This window comes from Mugil cephalus, chromosome 5 (genome assembly GCF_022458985.1).
Source record: "Mugil cephalus isolate CIBA_MC_2020 chromosome 5, CIBA_Mcephalus_1.1, whole genome shotgun sequence".
Lineage (NCBI taxonomy): Eukaryota > Metazoa > Chordata > Actinopteri > Mugiliformes > Mugilidae > Mugil > Mugil cephalus.
The window spans coordinates 11,789,608-11,810,667 of NC_061774.1; the positions used below are offsets into that span (position 1 = coordinate 11,789,608).

The 21,060-nt window shown below is 44.3% G+C and overlaps 2 protein-coding genes across 2 annotated transcripts in view; one reads left to right on the forward strand and one right to left on the reverse strand.

The window, feature by feature from the left end:
* Positions 1-21,060, forward strand: part of LOC125008053 (dedicator of cytokinesis protein 2-like) — an 81,748-nt gene that overhangs the window by 39,020 nt on the left and 21,668 nt on the right. The window lies entirely within an intron of this gene.
* LOC125008054 (protein INSYN2B) lies at positions 18-20,403 on the reverse strand. The gene is made up of 4 exons (XM_047585076.1): positions 20,222-20,403; positions 9,297-11,214; positions 6,772-6,846; positions 18-2,134 (listed from the first exon to the last, which is right to left on the reverse strand). The coding sequence occupies exons 2-4, from the start codon at positions 10,883-10,885 to the stop codon at positions 1,951-1,953; spliced, it is 1,848 nt and encodes a 615-aa protein (XP_047441032.1). The 5' UTR covers positions 10,886-11,214; positions 20,222-20,403; the 3' UTR covers positions 18-1,950.

Sequence of the window (21,060 nt, forward strand, 5' to 3'; positions counted from 1 at the left end):
ATCTTAACGACGTTGGATTTTGCTTAAAATACACATTTTTTATTGCACATACAAGAGGAACATCGGGAAGAGAGGAGCATCTCGGGAGCTCACACACTATTAAGGGACAGCTTATAAAAATGCAGGGACAGGGCATTTTGGATATAGACCGCGTAATTAGCAAGTGTGGTGTCATCCAGTATTGTAATTGGTGGCAACTTGTCAGTGAGAAGCAGCTCAAGTAGGCCCTTGTGAGATTAGCGGCTACGCTCTAAACTGCTGTGAACAAAGCACTGTGCAAATGCTGTGTTTGTGTGTACAAAATAATTGTTTGGGTGTGCGTTTGCGGAAGGGATAGACGGATACAGAGGTTTCACGGATTTTAGTTCCTTTTTTTAAGATCACAAACATGTCTGCCGGTATATAGTGTTTTGTAAAATACTATTTTACTCTTCTAATTGCGTTATGATTTTACAAGGATATCGTTTACTGAGTAAAAATACACTTTTTTTTTGTTTTGTTTTTACTTGGGATAATGGATCTTGGCCTATGGCGTACACAGATTTTTTTTTTGTACATTTTGACGAGATGTGTTGACCTGTAGTATGTTTAGCACAGATTTCTGCACCAATTCGCAGTGGCAGTGTGGCCTGAATGCTACTCAGGGATTTGAAAATGGAGTGAATCTTTGTTGTTTTTATTAAGGGGACTGGTTATTTTATTGTTTATTTTCTGTCAAATCTTCGACTCATTTTCTATAGAGTATGCTGTGAAGCATGTCAATAGAACATCATTCATAATTATTTCTTTCACTTTCACACTCCTGACATCCACGAGTTACACTGACAGAATCCATCAGCACCTTATTGGGTCAAATTTTACCAAATTATACCAATATTTATACATTAATCTATCAATTTAACGTTAATCCTGGCCGTCATCATCGTTAGCTGTAAGATGATCAAACCCTGGTTTGTACTGGTGGGTACTGAATGCATGTGTGAGTACTTCCTCTTGTTTAAGTGAGTTCACTGCGTTTGTAAATTGCAAGTGTATTGGACAGACATTTGTATGCATGTGTGTGTGAAAACCCTTGAAACAAGTTTGAGCTTATGGCAAATCACTTTCATTTTGGATGGTAATAAAGGAGAGAATCAATCACTGTCAGTCAGCTCTGGCAGAATTTTTAATTATCTGACACAGACTGTCAGTCTCTGATCAGCTGCCTATCGCACTGTCTCTTAACGTATTCTTTGTAAGTCGCCACACTCCTCTCCAAAATCCTGACGATCCCGCGAGTGATTTCTGTGTTTCCGCAGAGTTCATCTTGTTTTCCGGTGATATCCTTCCAGTGCTTCCTTTCGCTACATTCAAATTCTTGTTGCCAAGCCATCCGGAGACACGGTATTCCAATTAGATAAATTCCTCGGATTTTCAAAACCATTCGAATGCACCTGCTTAGCGTTGTTCAGCCGAACACATCTTGATGAGTCACTCCCAGCGCAGACATCTGTCAATTAGTTTTTACAGCCACTCAGCACACTGTCTGACATCCAGAGTATTAACGCTTCATCTGTCTGCTACAGATGTGTCCTCACTTCCAGTCACACGTTAATCACAAATAGCTGCTAAAGACCGGCTCCTCCAGAGGAAAAGAATAGTTGATCTCTTTCTTAGTCTCGCTCCCAGTCAGATCTGTCAAAAAAGGACGTTTCACAATTCCTTTGGTCCTCTTTTCCTTCTTCAGTACATTTCTCCCTGGTCACTGGTGTCACTGGTGACTGATTTTTGTCAGAGCTCAAAATGGGTCGGTATGGTATATGTGCCATTTACAGGCATGCTTCTTTGGGGTGGAAAAAAAACCCCGTCTGACTTTAACAGCATACTGCACACCCACATGAGAGAGAGAACTATAATCCACACCTGTATGCACCTGCTCGCCCCGAGAGGCCGTCGCAGCTTTTGCAAAGCTTAGAGCCACCAGAAACACTTCTTTCTCAGTTTCTTGACGCGCGCCTTGGTGTTGGGGCGGCTGGAGGCAGATGGGGCTGGCACAGGCTTGGTCACGGTCGGCGCAGGCACATCGTATTCCCCTTCCAGGGCCTCCATGACCCCCTGGAAGCGTCCCTCCTGCTGCCGAAAATCATGCTCCACGCTGGAGAGGAGACACAACACACAAGACAGTGACGAAGGGTGACAACTGGGGTATTATTTAAAGGTTGGAAAAGTGCGCACATTTATTTGTGCGGCTCCCTTCCCACAAAAAGACAACATTGCCGAGGGTTGAAAGAAGGATTTAAGCATTCGTTTTTTCATTCGGTTCATATTCATATAGTTGAAAATACCAAATGGTCTCAAGACTATTTGCAGAACCTGTAGCCTGAAACCTCCAGAGCAGGACTCGGATGACAGCGAGGGAAAAACTCCCTTTTAACAAGAGGCAACCTTAAGCTAAACCTGGCTCATACAGGTGAACTCGTTGGCTTGAGGCTGGACGAGGAGAGACGCACAAAAACATACCGCGGAGAAGAGCAGTGCAGCAGAAGCAAACAGATGGAAAGATACAGTACATGTAGCATACAAATAATGCACAAGCAAGAGTACATGATACTAGGTGATACTACATGTAGAGGAGGAGGAGAGAGCGAATGGACAAGGAGTTGTTTCATAAATGAATGAATGAATTATAGAAATCTTTCTGGGCGTGCATGATGTTACAGGAAGAACAGAGACATGAAACAGTGTCAGCGATAACAGTAGTTATTTTACAGATGGGATACTATATAAACATATCAGGTATCATATGCAGGTGGGAGAATAAGGGTGACACTTAAGTCGATAAACATGAAAACTTTAGGCGGCGGACACTGGGGAAAAATATCGATATTGAAAGGTGTGTTGTTAATTTAAATGTGCGATGCACCTTCAGCACAGGACGCGTACTTTGACAAAGGCACCGAGTTAGCACTCGTTTCACGTCCATAGCATTCTTCTTCAGTTCATGCACCAGCAGATCACAGGCTGGTGGGATGAGAAGAGAAGGAGGAGAATGGAGGGGAGGGGGAAAAAAAAGAAGAAGACGGCGGGAGAGGAGAGGAGCGTGTGCACAATAGAGGAGCTAAAGGGAGGAACTTTTTTGCTCTCCTGATATGTTCAAAGCGTACCCTCTTGGCTTTCTTTTTCCATGCTCTCATTCCTTCATTCACCCCTCCCATCTCCCTTACACTCTTTTTCTCGCCATGTCTCTGAAGTGTCCATCGCTGCAGGTCATAGCACGGTATACTTCTTTTTTTTTTGTGTGTGTGTCTGTGTGTGTGTTGAGGTGGATTAAAGGGGTGGACCTGAACAGGGCCTGGCATATGGAGTTAATGAGGCACATGATGAGGCAAGGAGAGCAGAGACAACTACCCATCCTTCCACCCTCCACCGTTGCGACATCCCAACAAACACATACACACACACACACACAGTTGTGCTCCCCTGACATCCAGTGCGTACGTCTTCCCAAAAACGAGCCTGTGCCGGAAGGCGGGGTAAAAGTTAATGTACAGGGATTTATAGAAGGCGAAAGAAAAGAAACTGGTTCTCCGGGGGAAATTGAAGCGCGGCGGGAAAAATGAAAGAAACGTAACCTTTAATAAAGTAGGTCAGAAAGATCACCGCGGAATAGAGGAGGGGAACAAAGAAGTCGTGGAGGTATAGGGGGGAAGGATGAGAGTCGCGAGAGATATAGAAAGGGGAGCGCCGAAAGGTCTTGGCTCCAAGACCTTAATGATGGACGGAGGGAGGGAATTAGTCGATAGAGGAGGGAATAAAAGCACAGAGGAGGACAGATAGCTGCCATAAATAAAAGATAAAGGGGATGCAACCAGAGTGCACCTACACACAGATGGATATTTCTCACAAGCAACACACATAGTGGAGGAGAAGTTCCACGGCTGGGCCTGTCCCACATTCACTCAACTCACGGTGGCTTTTGTTTTAAAATGGAGCGCCTCTGCCCTAATGCAAAGCTTTCAGCCTCCCCTCCTCTCAATCCACTGTGTTACTCCACCTCATCGACTCACATCTACCTCCCCTTTACTATTGTTCGTGGATTTACAGCACAGTGGGAAAAGCTGCTGCTCTTAATTCTTTCCGCAGGCAGCGATCTCCACCATCTTTGTAAGTGTGGTTGGGAGGTTTTCATACTGTTACATATTTAAAGCCTGTTCTGTTAAAGTGTAAAGGGTTAACATGTAATGGACAGGGTTATTGTTTGAGTTCTGAATCTATGGATGTGTTACATAATTCATGTCCCCCCCTCCCCCCGTTAAGTGTATGTATGAGAGGAGGAAAATGTGACAATACCTTTGGGTGCTTGTGTGCATATATTTCAGTTGCTGTGTTTAAGCATTGGGAGGAAAACAGAGTGGCTGTCAAAATGTTTTCTTCCCTTTGTCTCTGATCATAAAGATTAATAAAATCTGACAATGGTGAAATATCTTCAGGCGGCGAGCCCACATCCATACTTGTTTTTTCCAACACAAATCATTAGGATGGATGTTCCAGTCCCACGTGTAATTTGTCCCCTGCTCGTGTGCGTCTCTCTCCCTACCTTCCCTCCTCTTTACCCAGAATCCCCTCGGGTCTTGATGAGGCCTTTGCCATCCAATCAGATAAACGCGTCGCAAACTTTTGCGTTTGCCACAATAAAACCGCTGAAAACGTGTTTACTGTATTTGTGACGGACTGATTTATGCGGAGAAAAATGATTCGGAGGCAGATTCTGTGTTTCTGTCCAAGTCATTAACATCACTTACACAGCGTGAAATATATTCATATCTTTGTTTGTCAGTATCACTGACTGTGTGCATGTGAGGGTGTGTGTGAAAAGCTGATTTCCGTTTTCTATTAATTAACATGTGTGCATGTATGTTTATATTTGCATGTGTGCAAACAACAACAACAACGAAAAAAAGTAAAATGGAGCAAGGAAGAAAATCTCTGAAACTGAGGAGGGAGAAACAAGGGCCTGTAATGATGTGGGAAGTATTAATGAGATCAGGGAAGCCCCAGGCCTTTACAATACCTCAGTATGTGGAACTCTCCAGTTTCAAGGACTCCAGTGCTGGTAATAGATGTGCTTTTGTGACATGATTCTTTGTACAGCATGTTCTACTGAGTATGTGTAAAAGGAAAAAAAATAATATATTTATATATCCCGTAAACATTAATTTCCCCCTTCTTCAATTTCTTAAATGTCTGATCTATACTTTCTTAGCACTCATTGATTTTCAGATGTTGCTCTTCTTCCTGTTGCTTTTTTTCATATTCGTCAGTGTTCTGTAGTCCGTGTGAAATTGCTTGTGCGAGTGCAGATTAAAATCACCCGGGCCGTGCTATGTGAGTTTTCCTGTTGTGTGTGTGTGTGGGATGTTGTTTAATTCAAGGCTTGTCACCACCAATAATTCACATTATGGCTTAACCGCTGATTCTAAAGTGACTGCGACGTTTTTGCAAAGTTGTCGAATGGGTCATTTTGTCTAACTAAGCGCGGCCTAAAGATATTCCACTTGAAATTCTCACGCTGGATAAGCTGCAGCCGTGGAAATAAATAAATAATTAAACAACGTAACATCCAACTACATGTATAACATTGTAAAGTGAAGGAGAACGTATGCATGTTGAATATATGTGTGGACCTGCACGTATATGTAAGTGGATGACGCCATGTGGCGGTCTTTTCCCCTCGGTGCTCATTACAGCTGATATAGGGATCCTGCTGTGTTAATTAAGAGCGAAGGAAGGAAATATTGGAATGACGTGAGTTTGGATGCAAAGAAGAGAAGAGCAACAGAGTAAGAGAGTAAAAAAGCGCAAGAGACGCTGAGGTGGGGTTGCCTTGAGGCAGGCGGGTTAGAGTGTTTAGGAGAATTTGAGAGGTAAAGGCCCCGCAAAGTGCATCTGTTTCCTCTGAGGCATGCCCGTAAGATTTATCTATGATTGTAAACAAGCACGATTCGCTTCAGGTTCAGCTTTGGAAATATTTCTTTTCTTTTCGTATCATCCGTCCAGTTACAACCTGCATTTGGAGCTTGCAGTGCAGAGGGAGCCTTGGACGTTGGGTGTGAGCGGGGCGCAGGTGATTATAGCTCTGGATACTGGCAGAATGAGACGCGGGTGTCCCGAGGAAACTAGTTTTACTGAAAGCTGAGATGACAACGTATGTGTAGGTATGGGATGGAAAGATGGGATTTTTTTTACATAATAAAAAAAAAGATAAGGAAGGATTGGGTGGAGGTGATGGAGGGTGGGAAGATTCAGCCACAGTGGTGCACCTCCGTAAGTTGCAGAAGATCTAAGAATGCAATTACTTATTTAGGTCAGTCACACAAGGGATGACTGGGATGGGAAAGACGTATCATTTAGATGCAGAATTCATTTGCTTGTTTGCAGAGAACATTCTTTCATGTGGAAATAACTCTCCTGGATATATCACCCTCTTCTAATCGTACAGCATATACTTTAAATATTGATGAGAGGGGAATCGCTGTTTTTCTCACATTTTTCGTGTAATAGAGGATGCAGCGTGTGGGTAAAACAGTTATCAGAACAGCATCAGGAAGTGAAGATGATAGGAAATAAAACAACAAAGAATTTGTAGTAAAAAGTTGCAGAAGATGAAAACTGAGAAAAGGGACATTTTCAGGGCTACAAGAGGCATTACTCATGGCTGTTTATTTGGCCATAGGAAAGAATGAGTTTGGTGGCTTATGTAATACAGTAAGCTTATTATCTAAATCAGGTTACCTGTAGATGATGCAGGCTGTCTTTTGGCAGGTGGAGCAGTTGTTTATGTCCTGACCAGTTCTGTATGAGCTGCGACTGCAGAAACAACAGACGTAAAACATTCACACACACTCGCAAAAAGGAGATTGATTGAACAGCTCTGTGCATTCTGATGTTACGGGCGCTGCAGCGGTTTGCTGATACTGTTTATTCCCCGAACCAAGGTCTTTCTACATTCAACTGTAAGCATAGATTTAATTAAAAAAAATAAATAAATAATTGCTCTAACGAGAAGCCCGGCCCTTCATGATCAGAACGAGCCTCACTCTCCTCACTGCCGGTGTCACGACTGCTGCCTCCGCTGCGCACACTTAATGCGGCAACATGCAGGGGAGACTTCTCTGGGGGCTGTCAAAGTGGGCAAAATAGTTTGTGATGGTTATTGCATGCGATGTTACCCAGCAGGACCATCCAGGACATTGCCCCTCGGTGGGTTAAAAATAAATAAATAAATAAATACAAATGCCTGTTTACTATTCAAGGCAGGCAAAAACAGTGTTTGCAGCGTCTGTCTGGGTAGATCTAGTTTGAGGCCAAACATATTATTAGCAGCAGGTTCAGTGAAGGGGATGTCGTATTTCATCCCAGAAAACAGTTATAATGAAAAATGGTGGGCAATGGAAAAAGAAATTAAATATATATATATATATATCATTGCACACACACTGTGTTATCAGGGTTGACTAGCTAAAGACAGAAAGTAAACATTGAGGAGAAAAAAACAAAAAAGCTTATGCCAACTGCCATGTAATTAAATTGCTTTATTTTGCCAAGACGTTTTCACTGGCCTTCGGTTGAACTGCTCAGATGAAAGAGTATCTGATTTAGGCTGATAAAATAGACATTTAATTAGACGGAGAGGGACCTTGTGTTTGACATCGTTTTCCTTTTCCCGCCAGTTTGTATTAAAGGCAACTGCTGCCACAGAAGACAAGTATTTGCTTCGGGAGAGAAAAGAAAACAAAGAGTTGAGCACAGCGACAACCTTTTAGCTCAGCCGACACCTTTATCACAGCAGCCCACTTACAGCACTTTCGTTGCTGGCACAGTATCAGATATAGTTAGTCCGTCTTACTTGCTGGTTCTCTTGCTGCTCCCCTCTCCTTCTTTTAATCAATCTGTCTCTTCTGCCTGCCTCTTATTTTCCTTGGTTTTTGTCTTGGCATCCTCACAGCAATAACATGCGCACACCCAGTAACATGAATGTGGGATATTATGGTGTCACAAAGGCTGGGCAGTACAGCCTGTACGCCGATTTTGGGAGTCTTATTGTGATTGCAAGGTAATCTGACAGGGATTTGTTGGGAACTAGATACATCTGTTAACCCTGGACAGAGAGAAGGGTGTAGAGAGACAGTTTCTATCGGTTTCAAGATGTTTTGAGGGGTAAGGGTTAAGTAAAAAAGGGGGAAAAAATTAAAAAATAAAAGAGAAAGGAGGGTTGAGCATGACTGAGGGAGCGAGGTTTGAATGTAGTGTGCGGAGGATGAAATGTGGCACAAACACAGGAGGACGACGCGCTGACTGTAAAGGAGAAACGTCGTGAAGGAAGGGGAGCAATAGGAGGGGAAAACAAAACGGAGTGATGGCAAATAGATGGCAGCGGGGAAGAGTGATGGACGTGCTGTCAGGGAAGATGGAAAAATGAGTGAGAGGGCGAAGGATTAATTCACAGTCGTGGATATGTGGCCGTCTAGAAAGGAAGATAAGAAGAGAGAAAGGGTATTAATTAAAAACTGAGCAAAGAAGGGCGTGAGGGTAGAGGTGGAGACGAGGATGAATTGCTTGAAGCGGGTTGAAGAGCAGCGGTAGGAGATGGGGGCTTTGATTGCGATGTAGCGAGTCAGGGAAAAACCTGCCGGGATGTAAAAAGAAAGGAGAGAAAAAAAGAGCGAAGCAAAGAATATGCGACAAGACAAGAGAAATTAAGGATAAGAGAATTATCGCTAGAGAAAGTGATTAGTTTGCTTTTTGGGGGGCAGTATGGTGTCTCATTGGGACTGTATAAATAAAGTATATATAAGAAAATAAGACAAACGGGTCGTAAGGACGCTAACATTAGTGGCAGCCTGGCAGGTATCACATATCCTCTCAGAACTGGATCACAGTCATGCATACACAGGACAGCAATTCACTACAGGCCTGACATTTAAAAACCCATTACACAGACTTGAAAGCCTGTCGGTATATATTGCTCTAAAAACTCAAATACACTCCCTGCAGTCCCTTGACACTCTCTTCCCTCCCTGTCTTTGTTCTCTTTATCACTCTCACTCAATCTTACTTAAACACTGGCTGTTGCATTGAATACCTCAACGTCCTATTTATTTGTTCTTGCTCTCCATTGTTTTTCTTGTCATCCTAATCCTCCTCTCTTGCTCTTCTTTAACTCGTGTCAGGGTATCTAAGCTTCTTCACTTCACACTTCTTTCTCCTTCTCTTCTTTGCCTTCCTGCCGTCTCCCCTCCCCGAGTCCCTTCTCTCACCCTTCGCTGAGCGCCTTGCTCTTCTCCAGGTCTTGAATCACGTTGAGAAGCACCTTGATCTTCTCCTGGTTGGACTGCAGGTTCTCCTCCACGCTCTGCAGCTGCCTCTCCAGCCCGCGTGGCGCGTTCACGGCGCGTCCGTCCAGCAGTCCTCCCGGAGCCCCGTTACATTGTGCTTTCATATGGGTCTTACAAGGCAGAGTGTGGTCGTCGAAAGATTTGCTCTTCTGTTTCGAGTAGTCCTTGAGTTTGGCCCGGTCTGAGGGTTGTTTGGATATATTTACTGTCTCCTGCTTTTTGGTTTGCGCTACAGGCGTGGCTGCTTTGGAGCTGGTGGGTTTGGGTGAATTTTTAGGCGGAAGCGATGGGGCACTGTTCGATTGCGAGTCGCTGGGGACGGACGGAGCAAGAGGCTCCGAAGTGACGCGTTCAGACGCGGACGTCTGATGTTCACGTTCATCAGTGTGATGGATCTGAGCCAGCTCAGCGCTGTGTTTGTTGTTTGAATTTTGAATTTCCGTCACATTTGCGGTCGGTGCGTGTGTTTGCGGTGTGTGTACGTTAGCCGTGGTCCTTTCTGTGCTGCTGTGCAGGAGTGTGTCTGTCGTCTGCGTGGCTGAGTCCTTGTAATGAGTAAAGTCTGCGGAGTGTGGCCTCGTCTGCTGCTTTGAAGCTTTTGTTTTGTCCTGGCTGTGTGCTGCGTGGTTCGAGTGTGAGCTGTGGGTTTTTGGTATAGTGTGCGACAGCTGCGGTATTTGAGTAGTCTTTGCCGGAGCGTGCTGCTGTGCGCTGGCTGTGTCTGTGTTTTTAGTGTGAGACTGAGAGTTCAGAGCAGCCGAGTCTTTTCTGGACTGGGTGCGAGCCACCGAGGGTTTCCGTGGCGGATTAGGTAAGGTTTGGCTGGCTGTTATCTGATTGACCGCCCTCCTGCGACATGCCCCCGTGCACGGGGTAATCTGGGATCGTCTCCTCCCACATGTCCCGCAAAGTTGCGGTGGGGAGGTCGTTACTACTCGACATAGCCGAGGTGGAGTTGCGTGTACAGTTGTGGAAACACTCCCTGTTTTCAACACAGAGCGATGTCCCTCTCCCCTTAGAGACTGCACCCTCCTCCTCTCTTGGGCCGGCTCCTTTCCTTCTGTGGCCTCCGTGCACACGCCCCCCACCACATCGGAGGCTACCACGCTGCCATTTGTGTACCGGGCTGTCCTTTTACCTCTCGTGTCTTTGGCATTTATCGGTATGGTTTTGATCTGGCAGTAAACTCCACTGCCCGACCCCTGCGACCCCATGTCGTCCTGTGTCAGGCTGTTGATCTCGTTTTGAGAAGTCTCTTTGGACACCGGCAGACTGTTGCTGTCACTCCTGATTACTCCCCCGATCTCTGCTGTTGTTGTTTTGTCTGTTGCCATGGCAAGTGGCTGATGTGCACTGGTTGGCTGGCTGCCGCGTCGCTTGATGGAGGGGAGAGTCCGCAGTCTTGGAGATGTCTGAACCCCAACGCTGCACAGCGGGCCCCATCGTCCCCCTGCCAGGGGAACTCCCAGAGCAGGCACTGGATTGGTTGGGTCAGCCACCCTCCTGCCCATGCTCCCCTGCAGGTTGGCTCAGCCCGCAGAGGAGCTGAAAGGGGTGGAGGCAGGCGATGACATCAGCCAGCGTGAGCAGGATTACATCCAACTGAGAGTTACGGTGTTGCTCTGGTTTATCCAAACAGATTGTGTGATTGAGTTTGTACGTGGAAACTGGAGACAGGAATTTGATATCCGATAAGGCTATGATGAGTCAGCGTTCTTCCATCAAAGAGCTCCTTACTAGTTTAGCTACTTCCCATTTGACGCGAAAGCTTATTTCAGTCTGTGGCCGATGGTCCGCGGATGATATGTTTGATGAGTCCTCCGGGCACTGCTGGTTTGTTCTGTAGAGACAGAGGAAATAAAGACGGAGAATGAGGGAAGCGAAAAGAATAAAGGAGAGAGGCTGGTAGTAAGTGATCGCGGCAAGAAGACACAGACATTAGGCACGTAAAGCTCCGTATAACAGCTTTGACCTCAACTGAATGCACACGCTGGCCAGATCGATAGAAGTCTATCAAGTTGTTATTGCGCCAGCACATCAAGGTTTAGTGGTATCTTGAGGGTAAAAAGCATATGTCGGCATAAAGTAGTTACGCACACAGCTCTGGAACTGTCTGTGGCTTGATGACTCATTTAAGTGATGTTATGTTTGCCTCCCACATTAGTATGTAACCTGATGATGCATCATGTGTCATGGTAGCAGGTTGGAATACTGTCTGATGAGTTGGCATCATGGTACTCTCTGCAACACTGTCTTTGTCCTCTTGTATTTTTCAGTAGATTTTTCATTGTTTCTGGGGCGCAGCACATTTATTTCAAACGCACGACTAGATTATGAAACCTTATCTAATTTTGTATTCTTGCTACATCAAAATTAATTTATTCCTTTTTTTTTGGCAGGCAACACAATTAGCCATTTAATCTCAATCACTTCAGATCGCTAAGAATTGACTCTTACTACTTTAGCGTTGCACTTTGATACTGTGATTAAGTGATCAAACCAGGATAAGATTTTATTATATTAGATTTTTCCCTTAGCAGGAAATTGGGCCATTGCAGCAGAAAATATTGTTAAGGTACATCAAAGAAAAAAGAAAAGTAAATCAGGGTTACTTAAATACACATATGCAAATCATACAGTGCTTAAGAGCACGGGAAAGTTTCTGGAGTTCTATTTGTCAAGTTAAATATTAGTTTCCATTTAAGCTAATGGAATTGCATAACCACAAACATTTGGCTCCGGAGGGTAATTGGAGTGCGTTGGTTGTGTTGCTGCACAGAAATTGAGTCGATATATTTTAAAATGTTGCATATGCAGGTCATCTATTTTGGCAAATATCTTTCCTTCCATCTTCATTTAAATCAGAAACCACCCCCCAGGTCCCTGATACCTCTGACACACACAAGAAGAGAGTAAAGCTGCTGGTAAAATGGGATAATTTGACCATAAAAACAGGCCAGGACAAGGTGTGGGCTGATTTTAATTTTTATGCCGTCATCAATATTTTTTTTTTTTTTTTTCTCTTCTACCTTCTTAACAGTGCTGCCACTACACTGCAGTCAACGCATGCGATGCTAAACCAGCTGGGTTGCTCGCTCACACTCTGGAGAAAGAAAAGAGCTTCTTTTATGCCAGCTGGTGCAACATCACTGCACAGATACTTGTTATGTACAGTCAAGAGTCCAACGTTTTCTAAATAAACAAAATATGGCTGTGATCACCCATTAGTTTAAGAACCCAAGAGACTTCTGACAAAAAAAAAAAAGGAATCTCATCTCTAGAGAAGTGGAACGCAGATTTCAGCTCAAACTTTCATGAGGTGTTAGAAGTCTTTCTTGTCACTAGTCTCGCCAAGAGAAATGTAACCGAGTCTGACAGAGATGAGCCTGACCGGCGCTCTAATAGTTCATGAGTATTCAGTAACAGAGCCGTGCGCGCATTCGCTCATACCAATCATCTATCATGACCTATAGCATAGTCATTTTGAAGCCTGATGTCCCACACTGTTTTGACATCATCAGCAGAATAAAAAATGACATTTTAACCCTTTAAATAGTTTTCCCTGCTGATGGCAACTGCAGTTAATATTGTCAGGGGTGTTGGAACTTGAGCTTTCATTTGAGTCCATCAAATATTAAAAGCGAAACGAATGCGCTTTATGATGCTGGTGGACCTGCCAATGAGCAGCAGAGCAGAACTGAGAACACTTTAAATTTAGGCCGTGCTCAGTCTGCGTCCCTGCAACTTTTTTTTGTTAATAGCGAGAGAGAACAACAAATGTCACAGAGTGCTGCGTACTTATCGCTCAGCCCCATGGCTTTAGAGCTTTAATGGCAGTGGTGCTTTTAAATATCATGTTTTTACATAAGCCATTAAAGATCGGATGATTTCTGCATCAGTGGCATTTTGTTCCAATTAATATACATCAAAGTACAAGTACTTCCCCATGGCCCGGAAGCTGGCACAGGTCAGAGATAATTGACAGTGCAGACTGTTTAAGGCTGGTTACCATGCTAACTGTGGAAATCCTCATCTTGGAGTAGACCACAGAGGTTTTGACCTTGGGTCAAAACTAGTGTTTTTTTTTTTGTTTTCTTTCCACAAAGCATGCCACAGCTGCTGGTGGATAAGGAAACAGTGTTGTCGTTCGCGAAAAACAAATTGCAGATGATGATGAGGGATAGCCAGAACGAGAGCTCTAGCACATTTCTGTGTGCGCAACAGACTGTGTACAGACTGCAGGTACGTGTGCAGATGCACCAGTGTGCGCATTTAAGTGTGAATATGAGCAGTCACGCAATTTGCCTTGGAATTCAGACTAAGTAAATTGAAGGTAATTTCGCTGCAGCCCATTTCCTACCGTTTGTCTTTCCATCAGCAGTCGCGGGAGATAGTAGAGCACCTGCTGCATCAAAGTCCCCCCCTTTCTCCCACACTCCCTTCAGTCATACACTCTGCATTTCTATGTGCTTGTGTGTTTGTGTGTGTGTGGGTCTGTTTCTACTCTTCACCCCCCTGACCTGCAGGCTGACAGGCAAAAAGTGACACCATATCCTCAGAAGTCAGTTTCACGCTCATGTCTGTCTCAGCCATTTTACTCACTGAACATCCATTACTTTCTCTCTGAATGTTATTGGATGTCACACTCTCCCTGTCGCTCTTTCGTCGTTACCCCTGTTTGTTTTTTTGCACTTTTCCCACTCACCACCCCCTTTTCCATCTCTCTCTGCCGCGCCGCCCTTGATTAGCTGTGTGTTTCTGTCTCCCGTCCCTCCGTCTCCACATTTCATCTTACTCTCTCGCCCACATTGCACCTCTGCCAGTGCAAAACGAACGGGGAGGAGAAGGGGAGGAAGCGGTGTCGGCGCGGCGAGGTGCGGGAAGGTGGCGGAGGGATGAGGGAGGGATGAAGGAGAAGAGCCATGGACAAGATGAAAGCGGTGCGTGATCCTGTGTGTGTCAGAGGAAGAGATGTAGAGGCCTATTTTCCTACAGTAAGAGTGTCATCGAGTTGATAGGGTTTGTTAAAGAATAAAGAGAGAAAAGCTTTGAGGGAGGGGGTGCATGGAGAAACAGACATCAGAAGAGAGGGAGGAAAAAGATCTGGGCAGCTGCACGCATCGCATGCCAGTAATCAATACGTGCTGCAAGTGCGCTTGAGCGTCTGTCATCAGGCAAACAAAAACACACAAACACACACACACAGTCTTTAAACACCACGGGGAGTTTCTTGACAGAGAGGAGCTTTTTATGAAATCTGTTTATACATGCACCGAGTTTAATTTACCAGTTGCCGGCTTCTTGGCGGTTTTTAAGAATCGTCTGCAACGCGGGCGCTCTCGCCGCCGAGGCCTCGTGTTTTTTTTGCGTGCGTGCACGCGCGCACACGTGTGTGGGACCGAGTGCGCGCCCACGCCTTTGCAGCGGTAACAGAGCACTGAATGCTCCAGTGAATCGAGTCCCCCTGTCGCTTCAAGGTGAGCCTCATTTTTCAACGGCCGATTGACGGGTGTGTGCGTGCGCGCGCGTGTGTGTGTGTGCGTGCGCGCGCGCGCGCCTTGGATTTAGGCAGGCCGAGACTCGCTTTACTGCGCCGTAATCACACTGCTTCTTTCAGTTATTATCTCTCACCCACTCACCAGCAGAACAGAACAAACACGGCACTTCATTGGCCCTTTGAGACGGGGCACACACTGCCTTTTGGGTAGTGCAGTCAGTTTCCCTTTCTTCTCTTGTCTGGGTTCAAAGCAAACATCTGTTTAGTGCGACCAAAAGGGTTTTTGCAATGCTGGACACAGTGTTTTAGTTCAAGAAAGCCACGGACATTTGTGATTTCTGTAAAATCAAGAAGTCGCCATCATCTCCAAAGTAAGAGTGTGAGCTGATTACTGAGACCTTCCCTCCGCTTTCTTTTTTTGAGGAGACTCATTTTTGAAAGAGGCTGCTGATACAATCATTGGGTGAGCTGTCAGACAGATCAGTGGACTTATCAGCTCATTACAGGTACAACAAACAGATTATTCAGTTCTTCCCTCACGCCTTCCCTTCAAAAAATGAACCGCAATAAAAAAAAATACAAAAAGGTGTATTACTTGACAAATGTTACCGCCGATATATTTAATTATCGGTCACCTTTATATAAAAATCCCTTGGCAGGTTGGTTGCTACAAACAGCTCAATACTTGTCACATTTCTTTTTTGGATTTAGTTCTGGTCAGTGGCTTCTGTCTCTTCGTGTAATCCCAGACTGACATCATGTCGAGATCAGGGTTCTGTGGGGGCCATCTGTGGCTGGACTCCGCCGAAGATAGTTGTCTGTATGTTCACGGTCTCTATGTGCGTGTCTGATAAACACACACAGACAATTGTGGAGCTTTGTGTCAATATTGGTTGCAAAGATTAACTCGATGTACCAGAGGTCATTTGGTTTATTTCAGCTTGTATTTAATAGTGTGTCAAGATGCGCGTGCTTGCATTGCAGATATGGGCCTCCCTCATTTATATACGGCATGTAATATATCTTTGATTTTATTTCAATAACTGGTCGCCTCTTTAACCTTTTCTTAAGTGTAACATTAAACCCTGCTCCTCACCCACAGGGAGAAATCCAGTAATGATCATTAAAATAACCAGGTGACCTGCTCAGCTGCCTCACTACTCCTGTTCTGTTGTGCATTTTAATTGTGTTGTTCAGGGACGGGGCACTTTAATCAGCAATTAAGCTGCAGAGTCGGAAACCACAGAGGCAAATGTTCGTGTCACAAAATGCCAAGCTTCTTATCCAGCCCGGAGAAGAGTAATTCACGTCGCGGCATTATTCAAGAACAGTTTGGGAACAGTTTTTTGTGTTAAAGACTGATGTCTCTTCGAGACACGCGATGTCTCACGCTAAGGAAGCTGGTCCTCTCAAAGAAACATGCAACATGATAATCCAGTGGGTATTTATAGACACACACACTCAAATCCCAACAATTTCTGTAAACATCAGAATAATAGAAAGTGTCTGCGCTCTGCAGCTCCTGCTGCTCTGCATCTTTGTGATAATTTTATGTTTGCGCTTTGTCGCGTTCGGTTGTGGGTTTTGGAATCTGCGATGAATAAATTAGACAAAAGCAGAAAATAAATTAATCAGAGACCCGCGTGGTAAACTAGCGCGTGCTTTCGTCTAGAGCGCCCTCCGACAATACTCACTCGCACACGATCTCACAATGGAGCTAATTGTAAAGCAATGCTCAAAGGCGTGGGGCTGCTCTGCCATTCTGTGTGCAGGAACATTGTAAATGGATATCGTAAAGTAAGCCCTGGAAGTTGTTCCACATAAGGAATTCCCTGCAGTAGAGGCAGGGAGCAGAGAGACGCGTTTCAGATATAAATTCATTTTCACATTCTTTGCACTTCCGCCCTTGTGACGTAATGACTTTGCACTTGTTGAAAACTGTCTAAGGCTATTTTACGACCCCCTTTAAAAAGTGCGATGGCAGGGACATTAAAAGCTACACAGAATTCATAGTTATGAGTTTAAAGTCTGCAGCCTGTTTCTCAGATTCTGCTTGTTTACGGGATTATAAATGGGTGATAATTCAAAGCGATGTCCTGTTTATGATGTAGACTTATAGCCGGTTAGGTGTGTGTGATGAGGGAAGGAGTGAAATATTGAAAAGCACGTTGTTGATGTATCCATACGGCAGCTCATTACATCTGTTTGGTTGTTGTGTAGAGGAACATTTGTTGCCTGAGCAGCAGAGCAGAGAAACCAATGGAAAACCGGGTATTTATGACTAGCTGCCACCAAATATTTGATTAAAAAAAGATTTAAATATGATAAAGTGGAAAACAATAGTGAGTTAACAAGAGAAAACAAAGTGCCTGAGTCTAAAGATGCTTCAGACGGATGACCACACAAACACTGTATCAGTGTAACTGCGTTTTGCATTTTTTTCCCCTTCTCTCCCTGTCCCCTTATCTTTTTGTCCTGCCCCTTCACGTGATTGCTCCTCCTCATCTCTCCCCTCTTCTCCGCCATATCACTCATCCTGTCTGCACACCCCTTCCGATCTCTCCATCATTAACCCCCCCCAATCTATTCCTCCTCCCCGCATCTCTCCATCCTGTTGCCCCCGCTGCCCTCTCTCCCACTCTCTCATCCGTCTCCCTGCCCTTCTCACTTTCTGGTCCTCTCGTCTTTTGCCACATCTCATCACTTTCTCATCACTTGTTCGCAGGCTGTCTGGTTAGCAGAGCAGGCGAAGCGTCAGTGACATGCACACATGCACGTTTGCACATACGTACACACACACACACACAAAGAAGCTTTCCTCGGATTCTTCTTCCTTTCTTCCTGTCGGTAACCTTTATATCTCTTTCTCTCCATTATCTGTCACTCTCTGGAGGGAAGGAATTTAATGAAAGTCAGTGCAGAGCAATGTCATAACCTATTGATAAGGTTTGTCTGGCCTGTAATTTGCATCAGACGGCTTTCAAATGATCTCTTTCTGGGCTTCATTATTTTTCCAGCGTGTGTGGGCATCATCCCTTTGCATCCATTTATCACTTAACGTGTGAACAAATTTTAAAATTGAAGTTTAAATCCTACAACAAAGAAGTGTGTATCTGGTCTGAATTGACAAAGGACATTCTTTATTATCTTTAGGAAAGATTTCTTCTGTAATGAGTCCCTGTAACAATACTTCAGCTCTGCGACATTCCTTCAGAGAAATGCACTTAACGTATTCTGGTGCTTTGCTTATAACCACGGCAAGGTCTTTATACTTTTATATGCAAATATTTGGGCACCTTGCTGTGGGCAAATTGCTTTCATTCCTGCTTGTGCAAAAGTTCCACTGGTAAAGTTTCAGTACATCGTTAGCTTAATTGATTTATCAGAGAGAGTCGTCCTTTGGATTCCAGAGCTTGATAAATTGTCTTACTTTCAAAGCTTGTGGTACACTCAAGGCTTGTCAGAGCAACTGAGCGAGGATCTGAAAATGAAATGGAAAACAGAGCTAATCGATGTCTACAAAGCAGGGAGAGGCAAAAAAAAAGAAGATATTAAAGGGCTAGCAGCTCACCATTCTTTCTCCAAAATGAAAAAACAGGGAAACTAACTTAGAAAACTGTAAATCTTCTGAGCACAAAGGAAAATAAAAGCCACATAAGACAGCAAAATAAATAAATAAATAAGTCCCACAGGAAGGTTTTGCTGGCACTTGAGTAGAGGTGCACCAATCCACTGTGAGCATTGACCATGAGGAAACTGTACCTTCAACCTCAGCACAAAAGTTGACGTCCCGGGTATACAAAGCAGCATCTGAATAAGCCAGACTAATTTCAGCGATTCAAATTGAGCTGTTTGGCTGCAATCACCAAAGGCATGTTTGTGGGGGAAAAAAATTAATATATGACAGCATTTTATGAAAAGAACACCTTGCCAACTGAAAATATTCTGTTTCGGGGTTGTGCAGCAGTCAGTGGCACAGGGAAGGAAGGAAGGAAGGGTGGGTTCGACAAAATATCATCAAATTCTGTATTTAAATGTTACTGGGAACTTTTACTGGCTTCAAGGTCCAACATGTTTGACACTGCATCTTAAAAATACTGTGAAAAATACATCTACCATACGTGACAATTTTACCATTGAGTTAATATATTTGTTCCCATGACTATAGATAGGATTGATCAATGTTCTCTATATTATATTCTACAGATATGTGAAAAAGTATTTTTACTGGAAAACTTGAAAGTGTTGCTCTGAACACAGCATAATCGAAAAAGTGACAAATGAAGGAACTAACTTTATTGCTCTGTTCACTTTTCAACTTGTTGATGTGTATGTGCCAAGGGAAGAGGGTGCCGTGTGGTATCTTAACACACAAACACACACATTAACACTTGTGCATATGCACAGACATGTGCATCAGTCGTTTTAAATTATATTCTGAACTGACTGATGAGGTTATGTAAATGTTAAGTGCACAGGTCAAATATATCCACGCTGTCTTAGTTGCAGAGCCCTGCACACCCATTTGCTTATTCTCTCTCTCTGCACACGCACACACACACACACATCCATACACAAGCACAGATGCATGGTGACAGCATTAGTGTATAAGAGAAGGGTTATTGCAGTATAATCCCATATTAAAGCTACACTAGCTGCCCTGATGATTGGTTCAGAGGCTTTTAATAGCTGCCGGGCAACAAACGCTACACATACGCTGACCGAAAGATTTGAATCCTTGTTAAACGCGTGAGTTGTAATTAATATTTCATGACAAAAACACACGTACGGTACACAGACGTACATAGACTTATTTATATGCGTCACGTCCTACTGTGACAGATGGCTGGGATTACTCACCTGCCACACACACACACACGCACACATATACAGTGTCTCCATGCTTGATTTTGATCCTGTTATCGCACTACTTTCCTTTCACAAAAAAAAAACAAGGCACAGCTGCTACTCAGTAGATGGCCTTCCTGAAGCAGACAATATTTGTCAAAGCGGCAAATCTGTAAGGCATTGTATTTTTTCTTCATTTGCATAGTCCAGAGGTCTAACCTATGGGTTGCTGTCTAGTACACCAGTTACCTCTCTGGTGTCTGCTTCCATGCAGTCCCGATCACCTCCATTCATTCAAAAACCTGACCATTGCCTTAAATCTTAAATGAACTTCTTTAAAAAATAAAGTACTAGCCTCGGGGTATCTGGCTGGAAACACTCCTCAGAGGGTTAGAGTAAGGAGAAGACCAAGAAGAAAACATTGTGGGGCTTTTAGGCTATCACTCCTGCAGACACACATTTTCTAATTAATGTCTTTGCTCTTGTTTTCTCGGTTACTTACCCTTTCTTAATCTCCTCTTTGGTCCGCATGCTTCTCCCCTTCGTTGGCGTGTCTCCCTCGCGTCTGGTAGTCCTTTAGTCCTCAGCAGCGCTCTCCTCCGACTCCGACTTTCCCCCTCTCTATCTCTCTGTCTCATTCTGTCGCTGTTGATCCTCACATGCTTGCGGAGCTCAGTGATCCTCCCTCCCTCTCTCACGCTCTCTCTCTCTCTCTCTCTCTCTCTCACGCTCTCTCTCGCGCTCTCTCTTTCTGCTTTTCCCTGATCGATCCCTGTTTATACCTGCTATAATTTTCTCTAAACTCTCAAGTATTTCTCGTCATACCATTGGTGTGCTAAGTCAGCCAGCATATCATTCTTTGCCTCACCCTTTCCCTGTAATTCTGTCTTTTTATTGGCTAATCCCTTGCCATGACCTGCTTTTTCTGTCTATAAATGTGCATGTGCCTACATTGACCCTGGCGTGGTGGCAGACCCAGTGATAGTTTGGCAGCTCTGAAGCGCCTCCGCCCGGGAGTCGAGCCAGGACACAGACAAACACGCACGCTTGCGTACGCACAAGCACACACTTCTATCACCCGCTGTATTTATATCTTAGCTTTTCTGCGTGAACTCGGTCTACTATCGCCACGCACACCCTCTCTCTTTCTCTGTTTTGTTCTGCTGTTTCACCTCCCTCTACTCTTTGAACTGTTTAGCCACTGGCCTCTGTCCTGTTTGCCCCACTTCAGCCTCTTTGCACCATTCCTCCTCCTCCTTTTATCATCATTTCACATCCTCTGCATTTGACTGCCTCGTTTGAACTTATTGCCGTACTTTCTCTGTTCCCTTTTTTGCACCA